The sequence below is a fragment of the Trachypithecus francoisi genome, unplaced genomic scaffold (genome assembly GCF_009764315.1).
Source record: "Trachypithecus francoisi isolate TF-2019V2 unplaced genomic scaffold, Tfra_2.0 Lachesis_group13, whole genome shotgun sequence".
NCBI classification, from domain to species: domain Eukaryota; kingdom Metazoa; phylum Chordata; class Mammalia; order Primates; family Cercopithecidae; genus Trachypithecus; species Trachypithecus francoisi.
The window spans coordinates 73,717,026-73,740,236 of NW_022681458.1; the positions used below are offsets into that span (position 1 = coordinate 73,717,026).

Genomic DNA, 23,211 nt, shown 5'->3' on the forward strand with positions numbered 1-23,211 from the left:
GTAAAATAATATAATATTACTGAATTTCTCTAACATTGTGCTTCAGCTGGGTACAAATCCCAACTCTGATGCTTAGTAACTGTGTGGTGTTGGGTCAGTTATTCCACCTCTCTTTACTTCTCTTTATTCGTGGGTGAGAACTTTTAATATCTAACATATTACAAAGGATTGTTGTTTAAATGTAAAGGCTCCATCACAGCATCTGAACTGTATAAATACCTCAAGAAATACCTCTTTCCCCTCTCTTGTCAGGGTCTAAGTCTCCTGCCAGCACTAATGCCCACTACATCTACAAGAAAACCTACTATATACTAACATGTAAGCTGAAAATATGCAATTTTATTACAACTGTGGCTAAAGGCAGTACAGGAGTTAGAGAACTTTGCAGAATTAAGGAATATGGCCAAGACTTGGGTCTCTAATGCCAATTCTGCTGTTAACCTTGGCCGGTGCACCAAGTGTTTAATGCTGCAACATTCCCTCACTCACAGTATATCTTCCATGGAACAGTACACCAGCTTTTCTACACAGTTGAACCTTAAAAGCAGTAAACAGCCTCCCTTGTCCACTGCTAGGACACTGTAAATGGCCAATATAAGAAATAGTGCCCAAATCTATAGTAATCTGCCAGCAGCTCACCTTGCAGTCAATAATAACTGAATTGTAAATTTAAAAATAATTAAAAGAGTATAACTGGATTGTTTGTAACACAAAGGATAAATGCTTGAGGTGATGGATACCCCATTTACTCTGTCATGTGATTATTACATGTTGCATGCCTATGTCAAAATATCTCACATACCCCATAAATACATATACCCATTTATGTACATACAAAAATTTTAAAAATCAAATAGAATAAAAGCAGTTGGCTCCAATTGCTTTTAGTTAAGTTTCCTATCATGGGTAGGGCTTATCATGAATTTGGATGTGGGAAGGCCTATAAATAAACCTCACAAACCTAATTCCAATAGTCATTTGGAATCTGCTCAAATCATTCCAACTTGAGAAGCAGCTTGATACCCTGTTACTTAGTCCAAATGTCCATCCTCAACCACCACCATCTTATGCACAAAATCCTTCACCCTTACATTCCTAGGTGTTATATTCAAATATCAGGAGCCATGTGCAATGTGCCAACTTTTAGGACAAACAGACAAATTAGTAATGGTTGAAGATTCTTTTAATCTTTGCCATGATGTGGTTACCATGAGCTAATAACCGCAAGGTGAATAGCCAGGAGGAAATCAAACACTCCGGCTCCAAGCAGAAGCACCTACCCCTATGACAATGGGAAGTGACTGCAAAGGAGGGAGGAAGGAAGCATGAAAGAGAAGGAGAGCAAGAGAGGGCAAGCCAGACGGGATTCCCAAGAGGAAGCAACAGAGTGCTTCTTTTTCAACAATCTAAAATGTCATTCTCTTGATAGCAAAGTAAGATACAAGGCCCAGAATAACCCATAACTGGAGCCATAAGGAAGGGGCCCTAGAAGGGAACCACTTTGCTTGAGTATTACAACTGATGGCTCCCTGTAAGGTATTAAATAACTTTACCAATGCGCAGAATCAATTGTCCCTGTGAGTTCTGCAAGGTCAGAAATTGTTGCTTACTCAACTTTGCAACTACATTTGAAAGGGAACCAAGCACTGAGAGATGCGCATTAGACAAACACCCCCTCACTTAATCCCAAATGGCTTTATAAATAGTAGCTATTATTCTCTTTTCACAGAAGAAAAATCTGGGGCTTGGCAACATTAAAGGACTTGCTAGGGGTAACAGAGCTTGAGCCAGACCATGAACCAGGTAGATTCGATTCCCACTCTCAGATTTCTTCAAGATCAGTTGCCTCTTGTACTTCTCCTGCACACAGGAGGTAACCAATAAATATTACATTTAAGAGCGAGCTCCTGTACCCAGAAGTCACGCTGACCTCCTAAGGCTGATCAGAGCGTCCAGGCTCCAGCAGAGGTGGCTTTACTAAAGCCAGCACCACAGAGGACCAGGCTTTGTTCCTCTATCCCTCCTGGTACAGGCAAGCTGTGTCCTCTTCAGAATCACCTGGGTAAATTTAAAATCTCTGAAGTTAAAAGACATTCACTGTGTATTCTGACATTTCTCATGTGGTGCCTCAAAAGCCTTGGCTTCTGGAGGCACAGGGGGCATCACCCCCTAATGAAGTAGGACACCTTTCTTCATCCACTTCTGTCACATTGCTACACAACAGCAAGCCAAAGGTGCCGAGGCTCTGCACTAGCGTTGGTGTTTCATCTTTTTCTTGCGCGTGAGTAATGCGCAAGTTGATAGTCCTGTGAATCTACATGGATTCTGCCTCCTTGGGGTTCCACAGAATGAAAGAGCTTCATCCTAAATGGAGAATCTGCTCTCCTTGTATCTTCTTGGATCTCTTCTCCTCAAAATGATGACATCAGAGCCACCTCTCTTAGGTAGCATGCTCGTGGCTCTGAGGAAGCCATGTGGCCAGGGCATGGCCGTGACAGACTAATAGCTGTTTGCTGCGGCTCCTGGTACCCCAACTTGAGTAACAACAGAAACCGACAACCTTCAGGCAGCTGAGACTCACTACCCCCATACCACGTGCAAGACACATTTCTAAACACTTCATTTATATATATTAATTCATCCAGTATTTACAACACCCCTATGAAGAAGACACTATTAATGTGCCCATTTTACGAACAGGTTGGCCAGCAACCCTCCCAAATACCCCAGAGGTGTTTATCAGAAAGAAGACTCAAATGTAGACTCCCCAACTCCACAGCCCACTGCCTTCACCACCACACTGACCCACTGGTCCTGCTACCAGGCTTGTGGTAAAAGCGAGAATGTCTTCTAATGTGAGCCTAACACGGATTTCATATTTGCTTATATCTGATTTTGTCTGCCAGAAACACTAGGTGAACACAGAAAACTGAACCAGGCTGAACTGAATGGCCTAGGAGCATATATGCACACACACATGTGCGCACACACACACACTGTCTTCAAATATGTCCAAGCTACCTTAGTCACACCAGCTATGAGCCACACCCATCTGGCATTGCAACTTTCCCTCTGATTTCAGGTCTTCCTCCTTCCAGCTCTTCACAGTAACTTACTGCCACCCTTCTGACATTGCTATGGACTGAACTGTGTGCCCCCAGAATTCATACGTTGAAGCCCTACCTCCCAATGTGACTGTCTTGGGAGATGAGGCTGTTAATAAGGTAAATCAGGTCATGAGGGTAGGACTCTATTCCAATATGATTGGTGTCCTTATAAGAAGAGGGAGAGACACCAGGGATGCGCACACACAGGGAAAGAAGCCCCTGGAAAAACCAAACCTATGCCACCTGGGACTTTCAGCCTCCAGAACTGTGAGAAAATACATTTCTGTTACGCCACACAGTCTGTGGTATTTTGTTATGACAGTCTGAGATAACACAGCAACAGCCACTACAAGCAAATGTTAGGTCTATTTCAAGGTCAAGTGCCATATTTATTGTAGTAGCTATGTATTTCTTAACCATTTAATGTGTATAAAACTGCTCCTGTTTTTATTAGGTTCCTAGCTTATTTTCAAAGTGTCACTGATGAAATTTCCCAGTGTTGTGTCCCTAACCCATTCTTCTCACAAACCCTAAGTTATTTTGTTTTGTTGTGCGATTTTGCATGGTGTGGCCATTTTTAGGAATGCATATGTCATATGACAGCACAAGTGACTATACTACTGCCCACAGGTCAATGACTTACAGATCCTGAAGATGAAGCATAAAACATAACCTTTCTACAGTCATCTTCAGGCACTCTGATGAGACTGGTTCTATTAAAAAACATTTCAAAAAGGGCAGGTGCCAAGTACAGACACACATGACGTATAAACATTGGTGTGGGTACATGTATAAAATATGACACTGTATAAGCAGTAAATGAAAAAGGATTTATTTCTGGATGGTATGCTTTGAAGTCTTTCCCCCTACAGTTTTGTATGAACATTATGTACAATCAAAATCAATTATAAGGATTTGCATGATTCTGCTCTAAATCAGAAACAAATAACAACTTTTAAAATACATTACACAACAACAAAAAATAGTACATAGGTTCAAAAAATAATAGGGTTAAATAATAATATGAGGCCTTAATAAATCCAGTTATTCCTCTGCATTCTGTCCTCTTTATTACCATCCAATTCCATGTTGAACAAAAATTATTGAAAAAAATATTATTTTAAAAGCCTTTAGAAATTTAGGCCTTAAATAAAAACTGACCACTCAAATGTAGGCAGAGCACAGCAGTAGTTAATATGCCGCCAGCCTGACCAAGGTACGGCCTGTCTTATATTTTTAGCAAAAATCTTTTTTCCTTAATTAGCCAACACACATGCATTAGAGGCCTAGCCATATGCCATCAAGGAATGTGTAAGGCTTGTTCTAAATGGAAAACCTGAGTTCACCGGCCACAGATGGTAGGTCTAGAATAGAACAAGGGGAGCAAGGTTTCAAAGGTTTATTCGAGGCAAAAGAGCAGACTGTCCATAGTACAGTTCATCGATCTTCAGAATTTCTGTAATGAAAGCAATGCTGCCTTGAGGATACTAACAGATTTGAAGAGTGCCTGGCTAGGCTAAATGAAACTGCACTCCATCAAGGCACCATATCCCAGGAATACTGGAGATAGGCATACCAATTACAGAACTATTCAAATTTTTCTATTAAATGGCAAAACTCTGAAAAATAGATGACTGTGCCTAGCACTAGGAGACTATATTCTCTTCCTCGAAACTCTGAAAGAACTACAAATAGTATTATAACCCTAAAGCAGGGTTCTGCAAACTATGGCTAGAGGACCAAATCCAGCCTGCCATCTGTTTTTGTATGGCCCATGGGTTAAGAATAGCTTTTATTTTTTGTAATGTATTTTTTAAAGAATAATACTTGACGACACATGAAAATGACATGTTCAAATTTCAGTATCCATAAATACACTTTCACTGGAACACAGCCATGCATATTTGCATCGTCTCTAGCTGCTTTTATGCTGCAGCAGAATTGTAATTACAACAAGGTCCATATGATCTAAAATATTTATTTTGGGGCCATTTATAAGAAAAGTTTGCTGACCTCTGTCCCAAAGCTAAAACTGACCTGAATACAACCCGCAGATATAAAACTGTTTAAGGTAATAGTCTTGCACACCAAGACATTCACTGAGCAATAACTAGGACTATAACAATGTACTTTGGATGACAGAAGTTGCTCTCCAAACCAGGGACTGTTTTGTATTAATGGAAAATAACCACAACTATCACCGTAACATAAACAAAACAGCTCAACCCTGTACTTTTCAAGAACTAGAGACTGTCCACCAATTTTATGATTTTTTTCCCCAGACTTATAATCAGCATCTACACATTGCTGATCATGTATCCTAGTACTGAAAAAACAAAGATGCCATTTCTCTAGAAGATAATAGTTTCTTATTTCCCCCTTCAAAAACTGCATTCATTATGAGGAGAATTTTGGCAGTAAATTTTGTAATTGACGCTCCTGTCATGGTCTAAGAGAGAAAATAATCAAAATTGAATTTTCTCTCTGGCAAAACTTTGTCCATTGCCGGAGTATGAAATATATGGAAATGGTTTACAAATACTCAGGGTTTTATTTTTATTTTTTTTGCAAGTAGGCGGCTGTTTATGAAAACATGTTGAACATATTCCCCATACTATTTCCTCAGATAAAAGACTAATCTGAAATAAAGGAATATGAGAGACTCAACTACTTGTTTCCTATACGACCTCACTTCCCTTCCCCTGTCATCAATTATTAGGCTCCACTTTCTATGAAGGTCACAAGATAGCCCTGATAATTTATAAACAGCTGTAAAAACTGCTATTTAGATTCAAGGTGACCAAGTTAGAAGCATGTAGGCAATTGGTTAACCCATTCATTTTTCAATGATGAATTAGCTCACATTCAATGGAATCACAAACTAAGAAAAATCACAGGGCTTCTTTTGCAGAAATAGTCACAATTTCCAAAGGATCCCAGGTTTTGATGAGTCTGCTGCCACTATACAGAAGCATACAAATATGGAAGCATTGGGGGATAGTTTTAATCAGTATCAATTCTAAAGTGGAATTCCTAAAGAAAAGGGAATCTTGAGCTGTCATCTTACTCAACAAACTCCGTAACTTCAGCAGCATATGGAGTAAGCTCCAATTCAAATCACTGAGTATTAGTGTGAATATTCCTTGCCATAGATTTTCAGATTCATCTTTCCAATCTTTGAGACTGCTTAAATAAAAGCCCTATATTATACGTCCTCCCAGACCTGTGCTATGAAATGTACTGCACGATACTCAAAAATGATGAGCACAGGTAGGGTCCAAATGAAAGGAATGCCATTCATTCTGACATCTTATCTCTGCTTCTTCCTGTAATATCCAGCAAATATTTTAATAAATTATTTATTTTATATTATCCTGAGTGATAAAAACCCACCACTTGGATACAATTGTCAGAGAAGGATGATACAGCTTCACCAGCCCAAAGGCATAATCCCAACCGGCACCTGCTTCCATTAGGAACCAGTTGCTTCTAAAACGTCTCACATGACATCTCATTTTTATAAATTCTTCACTCTCTCTTAAAATTCTCCATTTAAGTTGCCAATAAGAATTTCAATGCTTTTGCAAGAAGTATTTGTCAAAACTCACATGACTGTGAATGATTGACATAAAGCAAGAGAAAAAAAAATCACGTCAATGTATTAGCATTTTACTCACTAAACAGCTTCTACTCAGTCCATCTACATGTAATGGATGTGCCAGAAATTGGACATGCCTGCAGATGCTTACAAGCACTGTTTGGCTTGCATGTTGGTGCTATTCCACACTGCTGAAAGATGAAATACAATTATCCTGAAGGAATTCTATATTTTGGAAAATAGAAACTTATATAACAGAAAAATTATAGATTCTTTACATTTTGACCCTCAGGTGACAAGCTCCAAATTTGTGTTGTTTTCTCATTTGGTTTTTAGTATTTCTGAGCAGCAATTATCTTTCTTCTTAACCAGGGATGTGTGTTATAAGCACTTGGGGCATTTTTTTCCATGATATACATGTTCAGATTGTACCTTAGTCATCATCCTGACACCCTGGGATGGGGCTCGGGCACGTGTATTTTGAAAACATCACTAGGTGATCGTGAAATGCATCCTTAGTTAAGAACAACTATTCTAGATATTTTTTTATATAGGTAAGTAAGTATGACACACACATTTGCATACACAGACCACTATAATTCTACTTTATTCCTCATGGTGTTCTCTAAATGTTCTCCTTTGCCATTCCATTCTTTCCTCTGAATTTCTTTCTTTAAAATTGTCATGGAGCTTTCCATAGTCAGGTAATTTTCCTAGACAAATTTTATGCTAAGGCAGTATACATTAGGTACTCATTTATAGGAGCAAAGTGACAAATGAGGTCAGCAACTCTTTCCAAAACAATGCCATTTTAACACACAGTCATAACAAATTATTTATTTGGCAGAGTCTGTCTGTTGGGGTAAAGACTGAGAGGAATGAAAGAACAAGATGTGACCCTGTGGTCTTCAAGCAACACAGAAATGGAACTGAAATAGTTACACAAGTTAAGTAACCACATAAGGCATTATGTGATTCAGGGTTAAATTCCTAGTACTCTAAGGATGCAGGGGAAGCTGTGCTCACTCCAGTCCCAATAGTCAGGCCACCCTTCATAGAGGGCCTGGGATTTGAAGAATGGTGAGGGGATAAGTGGGTGAGGCAGAGGAAGTTCCTGGCCTGGAACACCATATACAAGGCAGGAAGGAAAAAGGCACAGACAGTGAAAACACAACCCTCTAGAAGGAAGATGTCATTTGGGTGACAGACATTAAACAAGCAAAAGATAGACTCTAGTTATCAGGCTCAGGGACCTAATATTTATCCTATAGTTGTCTTAAAATCATCAAAGTTTTAAAGCATCGGAACATACGGATAGTAGTATTTTAGAAACATAATTTGGGATTTTTTGGTAGCAAACAAAATGTCTATGTGTATGCAAGATAAAAAAAAGTAAGGAGACAGGGGCCGGGCGCGGTGGCTCAAGCCTGTAATCCCAGCACTTTGGGAGGCCGAGACGGGAGGATCACAAGGTCAGGAGATCGAGACCATCCTGGCTAATACGGTGAAACCCTGTCTCTACTTAAAAATACAAAAAACTAGCCGGGCGACGAGGCGGGTGCCTGTAGTCCCAGCTACTCGGGAGGCTGAGGCAGGAGAATGGCGTAAACCCAGGAGGCAGAGCTTGCAGTGAGCTGAGATCCGGCCACTGCACTCCAGCCTGGGTGGCAGAGCAAGACTCCGTCTCAAAAAAAATAAAAATAAAAAATAAAAAAAATAAGGAGACATATGAAAGCATTCTGGGCTATAATGGTGAATTTACAAAGAATTAATAGAACTCAGTGGCTGATCGACTTGAGTTTCCAGCCTATGACAAAACAGAAGCATAAAAACAATAGGAAAAGTAAAGTCAGGGGTGGAAGCAAATTAGAATTGCTAGCTGGAGCTGGCAGAATGATGCCTCAGAAGAAACATCTGCACTGTACACATGACTTTGGAAGAAGCTGGTGAGAGGAAATGATTTTAACACATAGAATGGAAGGTAGGGTAAGGAAAATATGAGATTGAAGACTAAATCTGGAGTGTCATTAACACATTAAAGACCACAGAGCAAACACAGAATAAATGATGCAAACAAAAGACCTTGGAAAGGCAGGAGAATCTAGTGGCAACTCAGAAACCAAGGAAGAAGAGAGTTTCAAAACAAAACTTCATCAATACTATATCACACAACAGAAAGATGAAAGGCCACTGATACTGACCCAATTCTAATCCCAGCAGACCCCCCGTGTACCCCAACCTACAGTTGATCTTTTTCCTTTAATCTTTACTGACTATCCACATCAATCCTACAACACATAAATCTGGTTCTTTTCTTTTCTTTTTTTTTTTTTTTGAGATGGAATCTCGCTCTGTTGCCCAGGCAGGAGTGCAGTGGTGCAATCTCAGCTCACTGCAAACTCCGCCTCCCAGGTTTATGCCATTCTCCTGCCTCAGCCTCCCGAGTAGCTGGGACTACAGGCGCCCGCCACCACGTCTGGCTAACTTTTTGTATTTTTAGTAGAGACAAGATTTCACCATGTTAGCCAGGATGGTCTCAATCTCCTGACCTCGTGATCCGCCCGCCTTGGCCTCCCAAAGTGCTGGGATTACAGGTGTGAGCCACCGCACCTGGCCCCATATCTGGTTATTTTCTAATATCTATCTTCGACCTACACATACTAAGATATTATGTCTTACTTCCACAACACTATTACAAGTTTCTTGAGGGAAGAAATGATGTTATTTTATGCACCATCTCTTCCCCATCATTGTGCCTCCACATTACCATACCACTAGCAATCATTTAGAAGCATTTTTAACTGATTATAACTATGACAGTCTTATTTATTGTGGTATGCACATAATGACCTGTGGAATTCATGGAGAAGACATAGACACTGGTCTAGTGTTAGTACTTGCTACACAAAGTGTGATCTATAGACCAATGGCACCAGTATCACGTGGAAACTTGTTAAAAATGCTGCCATCCCAGACCAAGTAAATCAGATTCTGCATTTTAACATGATCCTCAGGTGACTGATGCTTATCTTAAAATCTCAAATACACTGGTATTTGAGAGAAACTGGTGTAGACTCAGCACAGTAGGGGCTGGCACCAAGTTACCAAAGAAGTTAGTCAGAGGAGGGAAAGATAGGATGTTCAGCACATAGACATGTGCTGAGACCCAACTTCACCCTTGCTCGGACTTGTGGCTCAAAGACAGAGCCCAGGCCCTTTGGATATATGGCAAGGCCAAGCTGGGAAGCAATTTTGGCTTTTGACCAAGAGCCCAGATACATAAATCTTTCTCTCATAAACTGCCAATAAGTTCATTTACTGAGAGGGCTTTGCTGATTGTATCTACCAGGTTGTTTTTCCCGACTTTATAAATATTCTAACCTCCTAAAGACCCTGTTCATGTTCTCCATATTTACCCATCCCTAGGAATTTGTGATATTTTTCTGCCTTCCATTCATTTCTCCTATAACATTAGGTTTCCCTCTAAGGATACAATTACTGAAATACTTGTTTGACATAATTGAAAGCCAAAGCTGAAAATGCAACTTCAACCCCAAACAGAAAGGGCCTGCAACTAAGAGAGCTACACTGAAAGCACTATTGTTTAAATGACCAGGTGTCAGGAAAAAGCTCCCAAAAGAAGAAATGGAGAAACTATTAGAAGACATAGGAACAGTAACACCCAAAAGATGGAAGACCACATAGGGTAATGACTCTCTAGGCAGCTCTTCCCTTTGTTGGGGATGTTCTCAATGTTTCAATGTATTTTTCTTTTTTTCCTATAGGTAAGTGTATGAAGTATCACTACTTCAAAATATCACTGTGCTGGAAGAGCTCTCTGTGAGTCTTTTAATATTTTTAACAGCTTTATTGATACATAATTTATACACTATATAAAGTTCACATTTCAGAGATGGAAGAGACTTCCGTTCCATCCCCCACTTTCAAGCAATGCTTCATTAAACTCACCCAGAAATATAACATAGCCATTTCTTAAATCTCCAGGAATATAGAAGATTGCCACAACCCTCTGATAATATACCCTAATATCTCAGTTTTTATTAGTAGGAAGAACCTAAGTTGCCTTTATTAAAATTCAAACTATCCACATCTATAAAACTAACGACTTTAATGCTATATTTCAAAGATGACTGACTGAAAAGACCATTGTAGATCCTTTTATAATATGCTTACTTTGTAGAAACTCCATTAAGAAGTGAACTTTATTTACTGTATCCAAAGTGGAAATCACAAATTCTTACAAACTACTGCTTCCTGTGTTTTTCCTGAACTATTTTCCTATCCGACTGCAGCTTTTTAAGGGCTGCTGAAGCCTGCACAGATCTATATTTTTCACCTCAGGGATGGCATGAGTACTTAGGTCTTTTCTTTCAAAAAGAGAAACAGCAGCTTACATGCTCTCACAGAACCTCGTCAGCGTGCTTGGCTTCTCCTGATTGCGTCTCTGTCGAAACCAGCGCTGAATGCTTCGAACATCCCAGTCCAGTTGCTTGGAGAGGCCTTCCAATCTCTTTTCATCAGGATGCTAGGAAACAAGGTACCAGAAAAATAATTTTCAATCCATTTTCATTTTCACCATAAACAGATCTGCCCTTGTCTATATCTGAGGGTTTTTTTCTTCCTCCTATTGTTTACTATCTGCTACTGAGATTTCTATTTACCACTGAGGACCGAGGCCTTCCACTAGCAGCATGAACAAAAATAACTACTAGGACAAAAGAAGTTACTCATGAAACAACATTTAAAAATGTGAATCTTGCTCTAATGCTTGCAGTTCTCCTCATCAGCAATGTGCTTCCCGAAGGGCAACAAAGACTCAATGGAACATCCAACTAGCTAAGTCTGCCCCATCAGCCTTCAAAGGAAGGGAGTCCATTGAAGGTAACTTTGTAAAGAGGTATCGTTCAAATATCTCACTTTCTCAACAACAACAACAAAAATGCTATACCCAATGATCACATATCAAGATAATGTAGTAGAGGCAAAAAGCATGGAAAAAAATCCCAAAATGGCTCACTTAAGCCTAAGGTACCATTTCTACCAAACACAGTTTATCTTTCTTCCCCTTCTCATACCCTTTGTTCCCATTTTTGACACATTCCTCTTCTTGGTCATCCCTTTGTAACTGTATCCCATATCAAGTCTTTTACTAAGACTATGCATTACTTGAAAAAAGTAAACTTGGTGAAGCGGCAAGAGATGGCCCTGAAATGATAGGCACTTGTTCAATTCCTCACTCCACTGACCTCTCTGAGCCTCATCTGTAAAAAAGAAAACGTTGCTTACCAACCTAAATTATATTGCAACAAGAACCAAATATGAAACTGTATGTAAAACTCAGCAAATGTTAATTTTCCTCTTTCCCATCTGATATGGTTTTGCTATGTCCCCACCCAAATCTCATCTTGAATTCCCACGGGACCCAGCGGGGGAGGTACTGAATCATGGGGGCAGGTCTTTCCTGTGCTGTTCTTGTAATTGTGAATAAGTCTCACAAGATCTGATGGTTTTGAAAAGGGGAATTTCCCTGCACAAGGTCTCTTTTGTCTGCCACCATACGGGATGTGCCTTTCACCTTCCACCATGATTGTGAAGTCTCGCCAGCCACGTGGAACTGTAAGTCCAATTCATTTCCTTCTTGTTGTAAATTGTCCACTCTCAGGTATGTCTTTCTCAGCAGTGTGAAAATGGACTAATACACTATCCCTCCCCTCTCTTCAATGTGTTGGAGAATGTCTAGCCAACAATCACATGAGGGTGACATACTACACAACAATACCAAGCCATGTGAGCTCCATCCTTTATTATAGTTTTGCTTAATATTAACTACGTTTAGTTAATCTTTCTTTGATTTGATACTAATGCTTTAATGCAAGTGATCAGGAAAAATAACCAAAAAAGGGATAAGGAGAAGGCACACTGACCAGCCTTCAAGTTATAAGGGTGAAACATATATATATATACACACACAAAACCTTTCTAAAAGCAGCTCAAGCAGCTCCAGGGGTCAGTGCTATGGAGGGAATGCTTGTGCCTCCCAAAATATTGTATGTTGAAACCCCATGCCCATTGTGATGGTATTAGAAGGTGGAGCCTTTGAGAGGTGATGAGATCATGAGGGGTGAGCTCTCAGATTAGATTAGAAGTTATTAGAAGAGACACTAGAGAGCTTGCCCATGCTTGCATGCTCTCTCTCTCAATCTGTTCCATGTGAGGATACAAGAGAAGATGGCCATGTGCCAACCAGGAAGAGGACCTTTACCAAGGGCTCAGCCACATCTGCATGCTGATCTCAGACTTCTAGTCTCCAGAACTGTGAGAAATAAGTATTTGTTTAAGCCACCCAGTTGATGGTATTCTGTTATAGCAATCAGAACTGACTAGAACAGACACACACCCAGAAAACATAGTAAAAATCGCTTTAGGGTACAAAATGTGCTGACCTTGTGCCTATAAATGTTATTTGCCAACTTTCGGTTAAGTATGTATTTTGAGGATTTGGGGTTTTTTGTTTTTTTGGTTTTTTAGTAGTAGTAATGACACCATCTACACTCACCTTTGATGTCTCTCTTAATCAAAAATACAGAAAGAAGAAAAATCATTGCCTACAATATACCTTGGCGACATCATTATCCTAATGGAATTCATTTTTAATTTCAATTTATTTTCTAAGTTTATTAATAAAGAAAAAATTCATACAGTGTAAAAATTTAAAATTATCCAAAGTTTCACCTTCCAACTTTGTTCTCTTTCAATTCCTATTCTCCCCTTCTTATCAGATAACCATAGTTATTATTAAATCAGTTTCTTCTTTCTTTTTGAGACAGAGTCTTGCTCTGTTGCCCAGACTGGAGTGCAGTGGTACGATCTCAGTTCACTGCAAGCTCTGCCTCCCGGGTTCACACCATTCTCCTGCCTCAGACTCCCAAGTAGCTGGACCACAGGCGCCCACGACCACGCCCTGCTAATTTTTTGTATTTTAGTAGAGTCGGGGTTTCACCATCTTAGCCAGGATGGTCTCGATTTCCTGACCTTGTGACCCGCCCACCTCGGCCTCCCAAAGTGCAGGGATTACAGGCGTGAGCCACGGCGCCCGGCCTAAATCAGCTTCTTTCCAATATTTATGCAAATATAAGCAAACTTGAATATATATTATTATATCTCCCCTTGTCACAAAAATAGTTGCATACTACAGACATTTTTCTGGGCTTTGGGTTTTTTACCTTACAAAGTATATTGAAATATTTCCTTTTCACTATATATAGAACACTCTCATTCTTTTGTAGAACTGCAGAGATATATCATAATTTACTTATCCATTCTACTATTAATGGACATTTAGTAGCTTCTGAGCTTGTTCTATAGACAATGCTACAAAAACCTTACCTGGGCCATTTTATACATGTTTCTCTCTGAGATAAGTTCCTGAAAGTGAAAGTTGTAGAGCAAAGGGGTCTATGCATTCGTAATTCATTTGAAATTGAAAAGTTATTCTCACTAGTGATTTTACCAATTTATACTCTCACAAGCAAGAGTGCCCATTTTCCAAAGCCTCTTTCATAGACTATGATATCAGACATATTCATTGTCTCCAGTCTAATACATAAAACAGGATTTCAGTTTGTTTCCTTTTTATGAGAGAAGCATTTTATCATGCGTTTCAAAAATCGACTGTATTTCTATTTTTTATGAAGAGCATATTCATGTCTATTGCCTATTTTTTCATGATTCCTTGGTATTCTCCTTGTTGATTTGTAAGGCATCTTCATTTGTTAGGGTGATTAAACCCTTCTCTGTACCAGAAGCTGCATACTTTTTTCCAGTATGTCATTTGCATTTTAGAATTTGCTTATGATGTTTTTTGCTTGTTTTACGTTCAGAAATTTGATAAAAATATATTTGAATTTATCAGTCTTTTCTGTTATAGTTTTTACATTTGGAGTCATAATTAGCAAAGCCTCCTTCATTCCCCACGTTCAAAAGATTCTCCCAGGTTTCCTTTCAATAAATGTAAGGTTTTGATTTTTCTATTCAAATCTTTAGTACATTTGGAATACATATTGGTATTCAGTATGAGGAATGAATCTAACTTTGTTTGTTTCCAGATGGCTACTTATATACCATTCATCTTTTCCCCCATCAAAAATCCAAATCTTTTCTTCCATTGGTCTATTTATTCATGTGCCAGTACCAGTACTACAGTTAGTTTTCTCAGAAATCTTTATACATTTTCTATGTGAATTTCAGAATTAGCTTATCTGTTTTTTTTTTTTTTTTTTTTTTTTTTTTGAGACGGAGTCTCGTTCTCCGCCCAGGCTGGAGTGCAGTGGCCGGGTTTCAGCTCACTGCAAGCTCCGCCTCCTGGGTTTACGCCATTCTCCTGCCTCAGCCTCCCAAGCAGCTGGGACTACAGGCGCCCACCACGTCGCCCGGCTAGTTTTTTTGTATTTTTTAGTAGAGACGGGGTTTCACCATGTTAGCCAGGATGGTCTCGATCTCCTGACCTCGTGATCCGCCCGTCTCGGCCTCCCAAAGTGCTGGGATTACAGGCTTGAGCCACCGCGCCCGGCCGCTTATCTATTTTCAAAATAAACAAATGGTCACACAAGGAACCCTGTTAGTATTTTCAATAAGATCATACTATTTCAATAAGATCATAATATAGGGTGAATTCACATCTTTGTCTTTTGTGTCCTTCAAGAGTGTTTGAAAATTTTCCTCATCCAGGTCTTGCACATACCTTGCTATGTTTATTCCTAGCTATATTATTCTTTTAGGTTTCTACTGAGAATAAGGTATTTTCTTAATCTTTTTTTATTTATTTTATTTTTTGAGATAGGGTCTAACTCTCTTGCCCAGGTTGGGGTGCTGTGGCGCCATCACGGCTCACTGCAGCCAGGATATCCCCATGCTCAGGTGATCCTCCCACTTTAGCCTTCCAGATAGCTGGAACAACAGGTGTGCACCAACACGCCTATTTTTATGTTTATTTTTTGTAGAGACAAGGTTTCACCATGTTGCCCGGGCTGGTCTCAAACTCCTCGGCTCAAGCAGTCTTCCCACCTCAGTCTCCGAAAGTGCTGAGAAAACAGGTGTGAACCACCATACCCAACCTCTTAGATCTTTTAATGCTTATTGTTTGCTTTTATATATATACATAGCAAGATTATAATAAGACTCAATAAATACTTCTTTATGTATGAATAATTCTTCACAATAGCAATAGTTTTGTCAACTACTTTCCAATTTTTATGACTTTATTTTCTTTCTCTTACTTGCTAGTTCAATGTAAAATTTGGCACAATATAGAAATATAGACACAGAAAATAAGGGGCCAGGTTTGGGACTATGATACAAATATATTTGTCATGTAGCAGAAACCACCTATCCCCACTTAGACAATTTATTTTAATCAAAAAGATGTCAGGTTTCAGCATCCATGGAGTGTGATGTATTTTTCTCATTAGATTTACTCATGAAATGAATTATATAGATTTTTATATCAAATTATAAATAATTCTTTTAATGTGTTACTAGGTTCAGTTCACTAATTTTTTATTTAGGATTTCCTTATCAATATTAACAATAAAATTTGGTCTCTAGTCTTGCTTTTGTTTTTTAGTGAAATTTTTGTCAGGCATTGATGTTAATGTCTTATTGTTATATTAAAAGAGAGCTGGATGGCTTTCTCAATTTTCTATGATACAGTTTAAGAGAATTATCTCCTGTTAAGGGTATGTCAGAAATTTTTGTGAGATGGACATATTGATTTGCTTGACTACAGTAACCATGTCACCACATGTAAGTATACTGAAACATTATATTGCACATCTTAAATATTCACAATAAACAAGGAGACAGAGCACATATAATTTTTGATATTATAGGTATGAGTTTAGGCCTTCACATCTTTAAAATGCTAATCACCTGAGCAAAGGAAATAAAATATACCTACATGTTCGATAAATGCTTTGGGTTAATGAAAAACAAAATCTTTCCTGACAGCATCTGAGCCTGGTACTTTTTTGTAGTTTAGTTCCTTTAATTTGATCTTTACATACACACACACACACACACGCACGCGTGCACACACTCACCACACACACACAGAGACAGAGTAAATTATATTGCTAGAATAAATTTTGTATTCAAGTTTTTCTACTACATTTGACCCATTCTCTTAATTCTCCTGTTTCTGTGGTTATCGACCTTAACATTTTTGGGCGTGCTTTTTTTCTTAGTCGAGTTAGTGGCCTTTTGGTAAAACAAAAATAAATAAATACATAAATAAATAAAGGATTTGGGGATTTGTTTTTTAAATTCTATAGTTTTGCTAACTCATTGATTTTAGTGTTATCATTATTACTTTATTCCTTCTGCTTATCTCCATTCATTTTGTTGTTCTTGTTCTAATGTTTAACCAAGTGGCTATTTTTTTCATATCTGTATGAGTTTTCAATGACCACTGCTGCAGCATAGCACATAAAGGCAATCAGTGCTTTCATTAGCAATGTTTTCTAAATATTCTGAAATTTCAATTTTACCCAAGAGTTAATAAGACAGTATTTATAAATTTTTATGATGAAGAGGTTTTCTTTTCTGATTTTTGTTTTCTAATTTCTAGTATTAAATCAGGCCTAATTTTTTAAAATCATAGTTTTTTAAACATAACACAGCATCAATTTTATAAGTATTTAATAGCTACTTGAACAGAAAGTATAGTCTCTACATTCAGAATATAGGATTGTAAATGTACCCCCTTAGATCTTCCGAATTATGCTCCTTAGAATTTCTACATTCTATTTTATATTTTCTCACTGACTCTATCATGCCTCAGAGGTAAATCAGAATTTCTTTCTGTTGTGTTTCTATCTTTTCTTCAATTCCTTTTTATGAATATATAGACACACTAATATTTAATACATATATGATTCATAACTATTTTATCTTCACCGTGAATTGTAACCTCTGACAATAAAAAGCCAATTCTTCCTTTCGTTGAATGCTTTTAGAAATTCTACTTTGTTATTTATATGTGCCTGGATACCCTCACCTATGCTCTTCTTTTCAACGTTTGTTACTACTTTGTCTTAAGGTGCCCCTCACATATATACTTTTTTTTCCTGACTGCATTGTCTTTCTACGGCTGCTGTAACAAAGCTCCCTAAATAACAGAAGTGTATAGTCTCCTGGTTCTGGAAGCTGTTAAGTCCCGGATGAGGTGTTGAATGGTTTGCTCCTTCTGAAGGATGTGAGGGAAAAATCTGTAGCAGGCCTCTCTCCTTGGCTTGTAGATGGCTGTCTTTTCCCTGTGTTTCTTCACAGCATCTTCCCTCATGCCTATCTCTGTGTCCAGCTGTCCCCTTTGTATAAGGACAGCTGGCATATTGGATTAGGACCCACCATAATAATCCCACTTTAACTAATTTACCTTTGTAAAGATCCTATCTCCAAATAAGGTTACATTATGAGGTACTAGGGGTCAAGATTTCAATGTATACATTTTGGGGAGGAAAATAATTCGACCCATACCAATAACCAAAGCCTGAATTAGTTTTTATTATATAAATTAGGTCCATTTATGTGTTAATATGATTATAAGTTTGTTTACAGTTTTCTACTTTAATTATGTTCTATTTTCCATTTTGATGATTTAAAAAAATATTTTACTACATGGCTTTTTTTTTTTCCTTTTGGGAGTAATTTCTGTTCTGATGGTTATCCATACGACTCTCTTTTCCATCTCTAATAATTCAAACAAGCAATATTTAAAGTAATCTTATTTCCTCCACCTTATTAAAGTAGCCTTATTTCCTTCTCCTCCACCACCCAATACTACAATAGTCAATAATATTATCTTTCTTAGCATTTACTCTTGTACTATTAAATATGCATATACTTCTAATGATTTGCCAGCTTTAACTGATATGCTTTGACTTCCAACTCTTAGAGATCATGCAATCAGTGAACTGATTCTGCCTCCCACCTTCTTCCCCTCTACTCAGTTATTACTGTATCATTTCTACACTGTGAGAACCTAGAACATTAACATTCTGTCTGTCACCATTCCTCATATTTCTTTTTTAGTACTACAGTTTAAATATATTCAAAACTTACAAACATTCCCAGTGATCTTTTGGTCAGCTAAAATTAATGATTTAATAAAGTCTCTTCAAGAAAGATTCATGTAATAATATCCCTAAATTTTTTCATGTTCAAAGATGTCTAACATGATGTCTATAACCTTTACAGAGTAAAAACAATTTGGCTAGATACAAAATTCTTAGTTCACATTTTCCTTGGGAATATTGAAAATGTTACTAGAGAAAAGCCTACAATCACATAACATTTTCCCTAAAAAAAGAGATCTGATTTTTTACCCAGCTGCTCAATGAAGTATTTCTTTACTTATCAAGTCCAGCTATTTTAATAATGTAAGTCTTAGTGTTGAACTTTCTGGGTCCATTTTCACTACATTTTTGTTAACATACTAAAATAAACCTCCATTTATTTCAGGAAAAAATCTTGAATTATATATCAGAAGTTGTTTTAATTCATTGTTTTATTTTGCTTTTCCTTAAGGGATTCCTATTACAGAAATGCTCGATCTATTTGCCTGTATGTCCATTTTTTAGCTCTTTTTGGTTTGTTTCATTTAATTCAGTTTTATTCTTTCTATCTTCCATAGTCTTTGCTGAGTTTCCTGCAGTGACTAGTGTTCCTGCCTTCTTCCCAATTTTGACTTTTTTTCTGTGATAGATTTGGTACTTTTCTCTGAACTCTACCAGCTCACATTCCACCTCCTCTTGTTGACCAACTATTTCTTTCTTTAGTTCTTATAGTTCTTCTTTGTGATCTTCCTTCACAGTTACTGCTTCATTTTTTTAAATTTATGGTAAAATATTTAATCACAATTTTCATTTGCCTCTTTAGCCTCATTATTCTAGTGAAAATTTTGTTAACAGGAGTTGCTATACTTTCCTTTTATTGTCTTTGATGTTGTGTGAGTTGCTTCTTTACTAATCATCTTTGAATTAGTTGAATTTTCTTGACCTGCTACTTCCAGTATGGGGAGCAGGAAGGATGCTCTTCCAGTCTGGCTGCCAAGAAGGGAGATGGCCTCCTGAAAACATACCCTCCAAGTGGCTTTATGTGTCCCTCCTCCACTCCTGCCAGCCTGGCTCACCTGTTCCTGCACCTATTGTTGCAAATAGTGGGTGGTGCTTTTGCCTGCTCAACTCTTGAGAACTGCCTTTGTGCTGGTTTTCCTGAAATCCACCCCCACAGGGCCCTCCAGACACACTTCACACTTTTCACTTCCTCATACTTGGTTTCTGCCCAATCTAGTTAGCCTTTATGTATGTTTTGAAATCTAGAGATATGCATCCCCTAATTTGTCAAATAAAACATCTGTGAGATTTTCTTTCATTTTTTCTTTCTCTGTGTTTGTGTGTATGTGTATTGTGTGTGTGTGTGTGTGTGTGTGTGTGTACACTGTATGTGGGGTGGGGGTTTCTTATTGTTCTTTCCTTATTATTCTCCATAAGTTTTTTTGAAAGATTTACAGGCAAAGAAATGAATAATGGTGACTCACAAAAACATTTATATATTACAAACACCTAGGTTAATCTTAAAAACATTAATCTTAACCAGTACTAGGAGGGGAAGAAGGAAAGTATAAAATAAAAATGAAAGGAAATAGGTCATTGAGAAGAATTAGGAAAAATTCTAAATTTCAGATAGGAAATCTGCCTATCACTTTAAAATTTAGTCTAACATACCAAAAGCAAATTTTATTATTTCCCTGGATCATAAAACCTGGCTATATACCTGACATATATTCTCACCCCCATGGCTTAAGCACTGATTTGATTAGAAAAGTGAGGTAGTTAGCATCACAGGTATGTACAAATAATATGGTAGGAGAATCCCCAAAAGTTAAAAGCATATTTACCCAGAAAATTCTGAATATAACCAGTTAAGAAACAACAAAACCAGTTAAGAAACAGGAGCTCAAAAATATTCACTAAACAAATAATCATTCTGTTCATTTGAATGGGTCTGACAATTCACAATTGTAGATGTTTTGGTCCCATTCCAATACTATTGATGAGAATCTCTAGAAACATGATGCAACACGCTGCATTTTAACCCTCAGGTGATCCTAAATGCAAATCAAAATATGGGAACCAATGGGACAAAAGATGCCATATCATTTACTGAATGTTTTACAAGATTATTTAACCCTCATGAATGCCTGTGAGATGCTTATTCAAAGATTTTTACAAATGAGCTTATCTGCAGCCTAGGGAAGTTAAGAAACTCACCTAAGGCCACAATGACAGAGGTTCCAACACAAATATCCAGGTATGACTGGCTCAAACACCAAGGCTTCTAATTATTTTACAATAGGAGTAGTTTCTATAAAATGTTTACAAAATTTTAGATAGGGGATGGGGGAGGAGAGAGACAGGCAACAGGCAGACAGGTGTTACTTCAAAAGGAAAGACTGCTAGAGAATATATAAGGGTTCAAATTTTTCAGCTATTAATAATTTCACAAAGGAGAACCAGATAGTCAGGGCATGTGACCTGTGCTGTCATACAGGGACCCCCATTCAGAAAGGTCCACATTTGGGGTTGGAAGCCTGTAGTCACCATCTTGAAATTCTTAACAGTTCTATCATGGAATTTGCGCTTTATAAATGAAGCCCAATGGGGCAAATGAGCAGGTGCCAGGAGCTTGGAGTCTTGGCTCATACACAGTCCTACCACTTCCGCCAGATGCGTGTGTGGTCGCCCAGTTCCTCATCCCCTGGCTTGTGGCACCCACCAGCCTCCCTGTCTCCCCACCTCCTAGTGACTGCTGCTGCCTTCAGCCCCCAGTAGAGGGACAAGTGCAAGCACAGAGAGTGGGGGGTCGAGTTTCAGAGAGGATGGAGGCAGCTACCCCAGTGCATGTGGTTGGTGATTCGGTATGGCTAAGCCTCTTGTGTACCCCTGGATCTGGGCATAGAGGTTGCAATGCACTTGAAGGTCACTCATGATTCATAGGTTGGGGCAGTGGGCCTGGAGAGAGGCCTGACTCTATTTCTCCGCTCCCCTGAACCAAGGTACAGTGTGTCAGCCAGTGGCTGGAAAAAAGGGAAACCTGGCAGCTGGTGGGTCATGTGCACACTAAGTCACAGGGTGTACCCCCCAGGTACCTGTGAGGGTCTATACTTTCCCCAAGAGTCTCCCCAGGCCATTAGGGAACACGATATTACACAGCAAATAAAAAACACTTTGACCAGGTATGGTGGCTCACAGCTATAATCCCAATACTTTGGGAGGCTGAGGCAAGAGGATTGCTTGAAGCCAGGAGTTCAAGACCAGCCTGGGCAACATAGTGAGACATTATCTGCACAAAATTTTTTTTTTTCTTTCTTCTCTTCCTTTCTTCCTTCTTTCTTTTCTTTTTTTTTTTTATATTTTTTATTATACTTGAAGTTCTAGGGTACATGTGCATAACGTGCAGGTTTGTTACATATGTATACTTATGCCATGTTGGTGTGCTGCACCCATCAACTCGTTAGCACCCATCAAGTCATCATTTATATCATGTATAACTCCCCAATGCAATCCCTCCCTCCTCCCCGCTCCCCATGATAGGCCTCAGTGAGTGATGTTCCCCTTCCCGAGTCCAAGTGATCTCATTGTTCAGTTCCCACCTATGAGTGAGAACATGCGGTGTTTGGTTTTCTCTTCTTGTGATAGTTTGCTAAGAATGATGGTTTCCAGCTGCATCCATGTCCCTACAAAGGACGCAAACTCATCCTTTTTTATGGCTGCATAGTATTCCATGGTGTATATGTGCCACATTTTCTTAATCCAGTCTGCCACAGATGGACATTTGGGTTGATTCCAAGTCTTTGCTATTGTGAATAGTGCCGCAAGAAACATACGTGTGCATGTGTCTTTGTAGTAGAATAATTTATAATCCTTTGGGTATATACCCAGTAGTGGGATGGCTGGGTCATATGGTACATCTAGTTCTAGATCCTTGAGGAATTGCCATACTGTTTTCCATAATGGTTGAACTAGTTTACAATCCCACCAACAGTGTAAAAGTGTTCCTATTTCTCCACATCCTCTCCAACACCTGCTGTTTCCTGACTTCTTAATGATCGCCATTCTAACTGGTGTGAGATGGTATCTCATTGTGGTTTTGATTTGCATTTCTCTGATGGCGAGTGATGATGAGCATTTTTTCATGTGTCTGTTGGCTATATGAATGTCTTCTTTTGAGAAATGTCTGTTCATATCCTTTCCCCACTTTTTGATGGGGTTGTTTTTTTCTTGTAAATTTGTTTGAGTTCTTTGTAGATTCTGGATAGTAGCCCTTTGTCAGATGAGTAGGTTGCAAAAATTTTCTCCCATTCTGTAGGTTGCCTGTTCACTCTGATGGTAGTTTCTTTTGCTGTGCAAAAGCTCTTTAGTTTAATTA

The 23,211-nt window shown here is 38.5% G+C and overlaps 1 protein-coding gene across 2 annotated transcripts in view; it reads right to left on the bottom strand.

Moving 5' to 3' along the window:
* CERS6 (ceramide synthase 6) overlaps positions 1 to 23,211 on the bottom strand; it is a 325,070-nt gene that overhangs the window by 200,180 nt on the left and 101,679 nt on the right. For both annotated transcript variants that reach the window (XM_033231236.1, XM_033231237.1), the window contains exon 3: positions 11,121 to 11,251. In XM_033231236.1, coding sequence (XP_033087127.1) covers positions 11,121 to 11,251 — 131 coding nt within the window. The remainder of the gene's footprint in view (positions 1 to 11,120; positions 11,252 to 23,211) is intronic.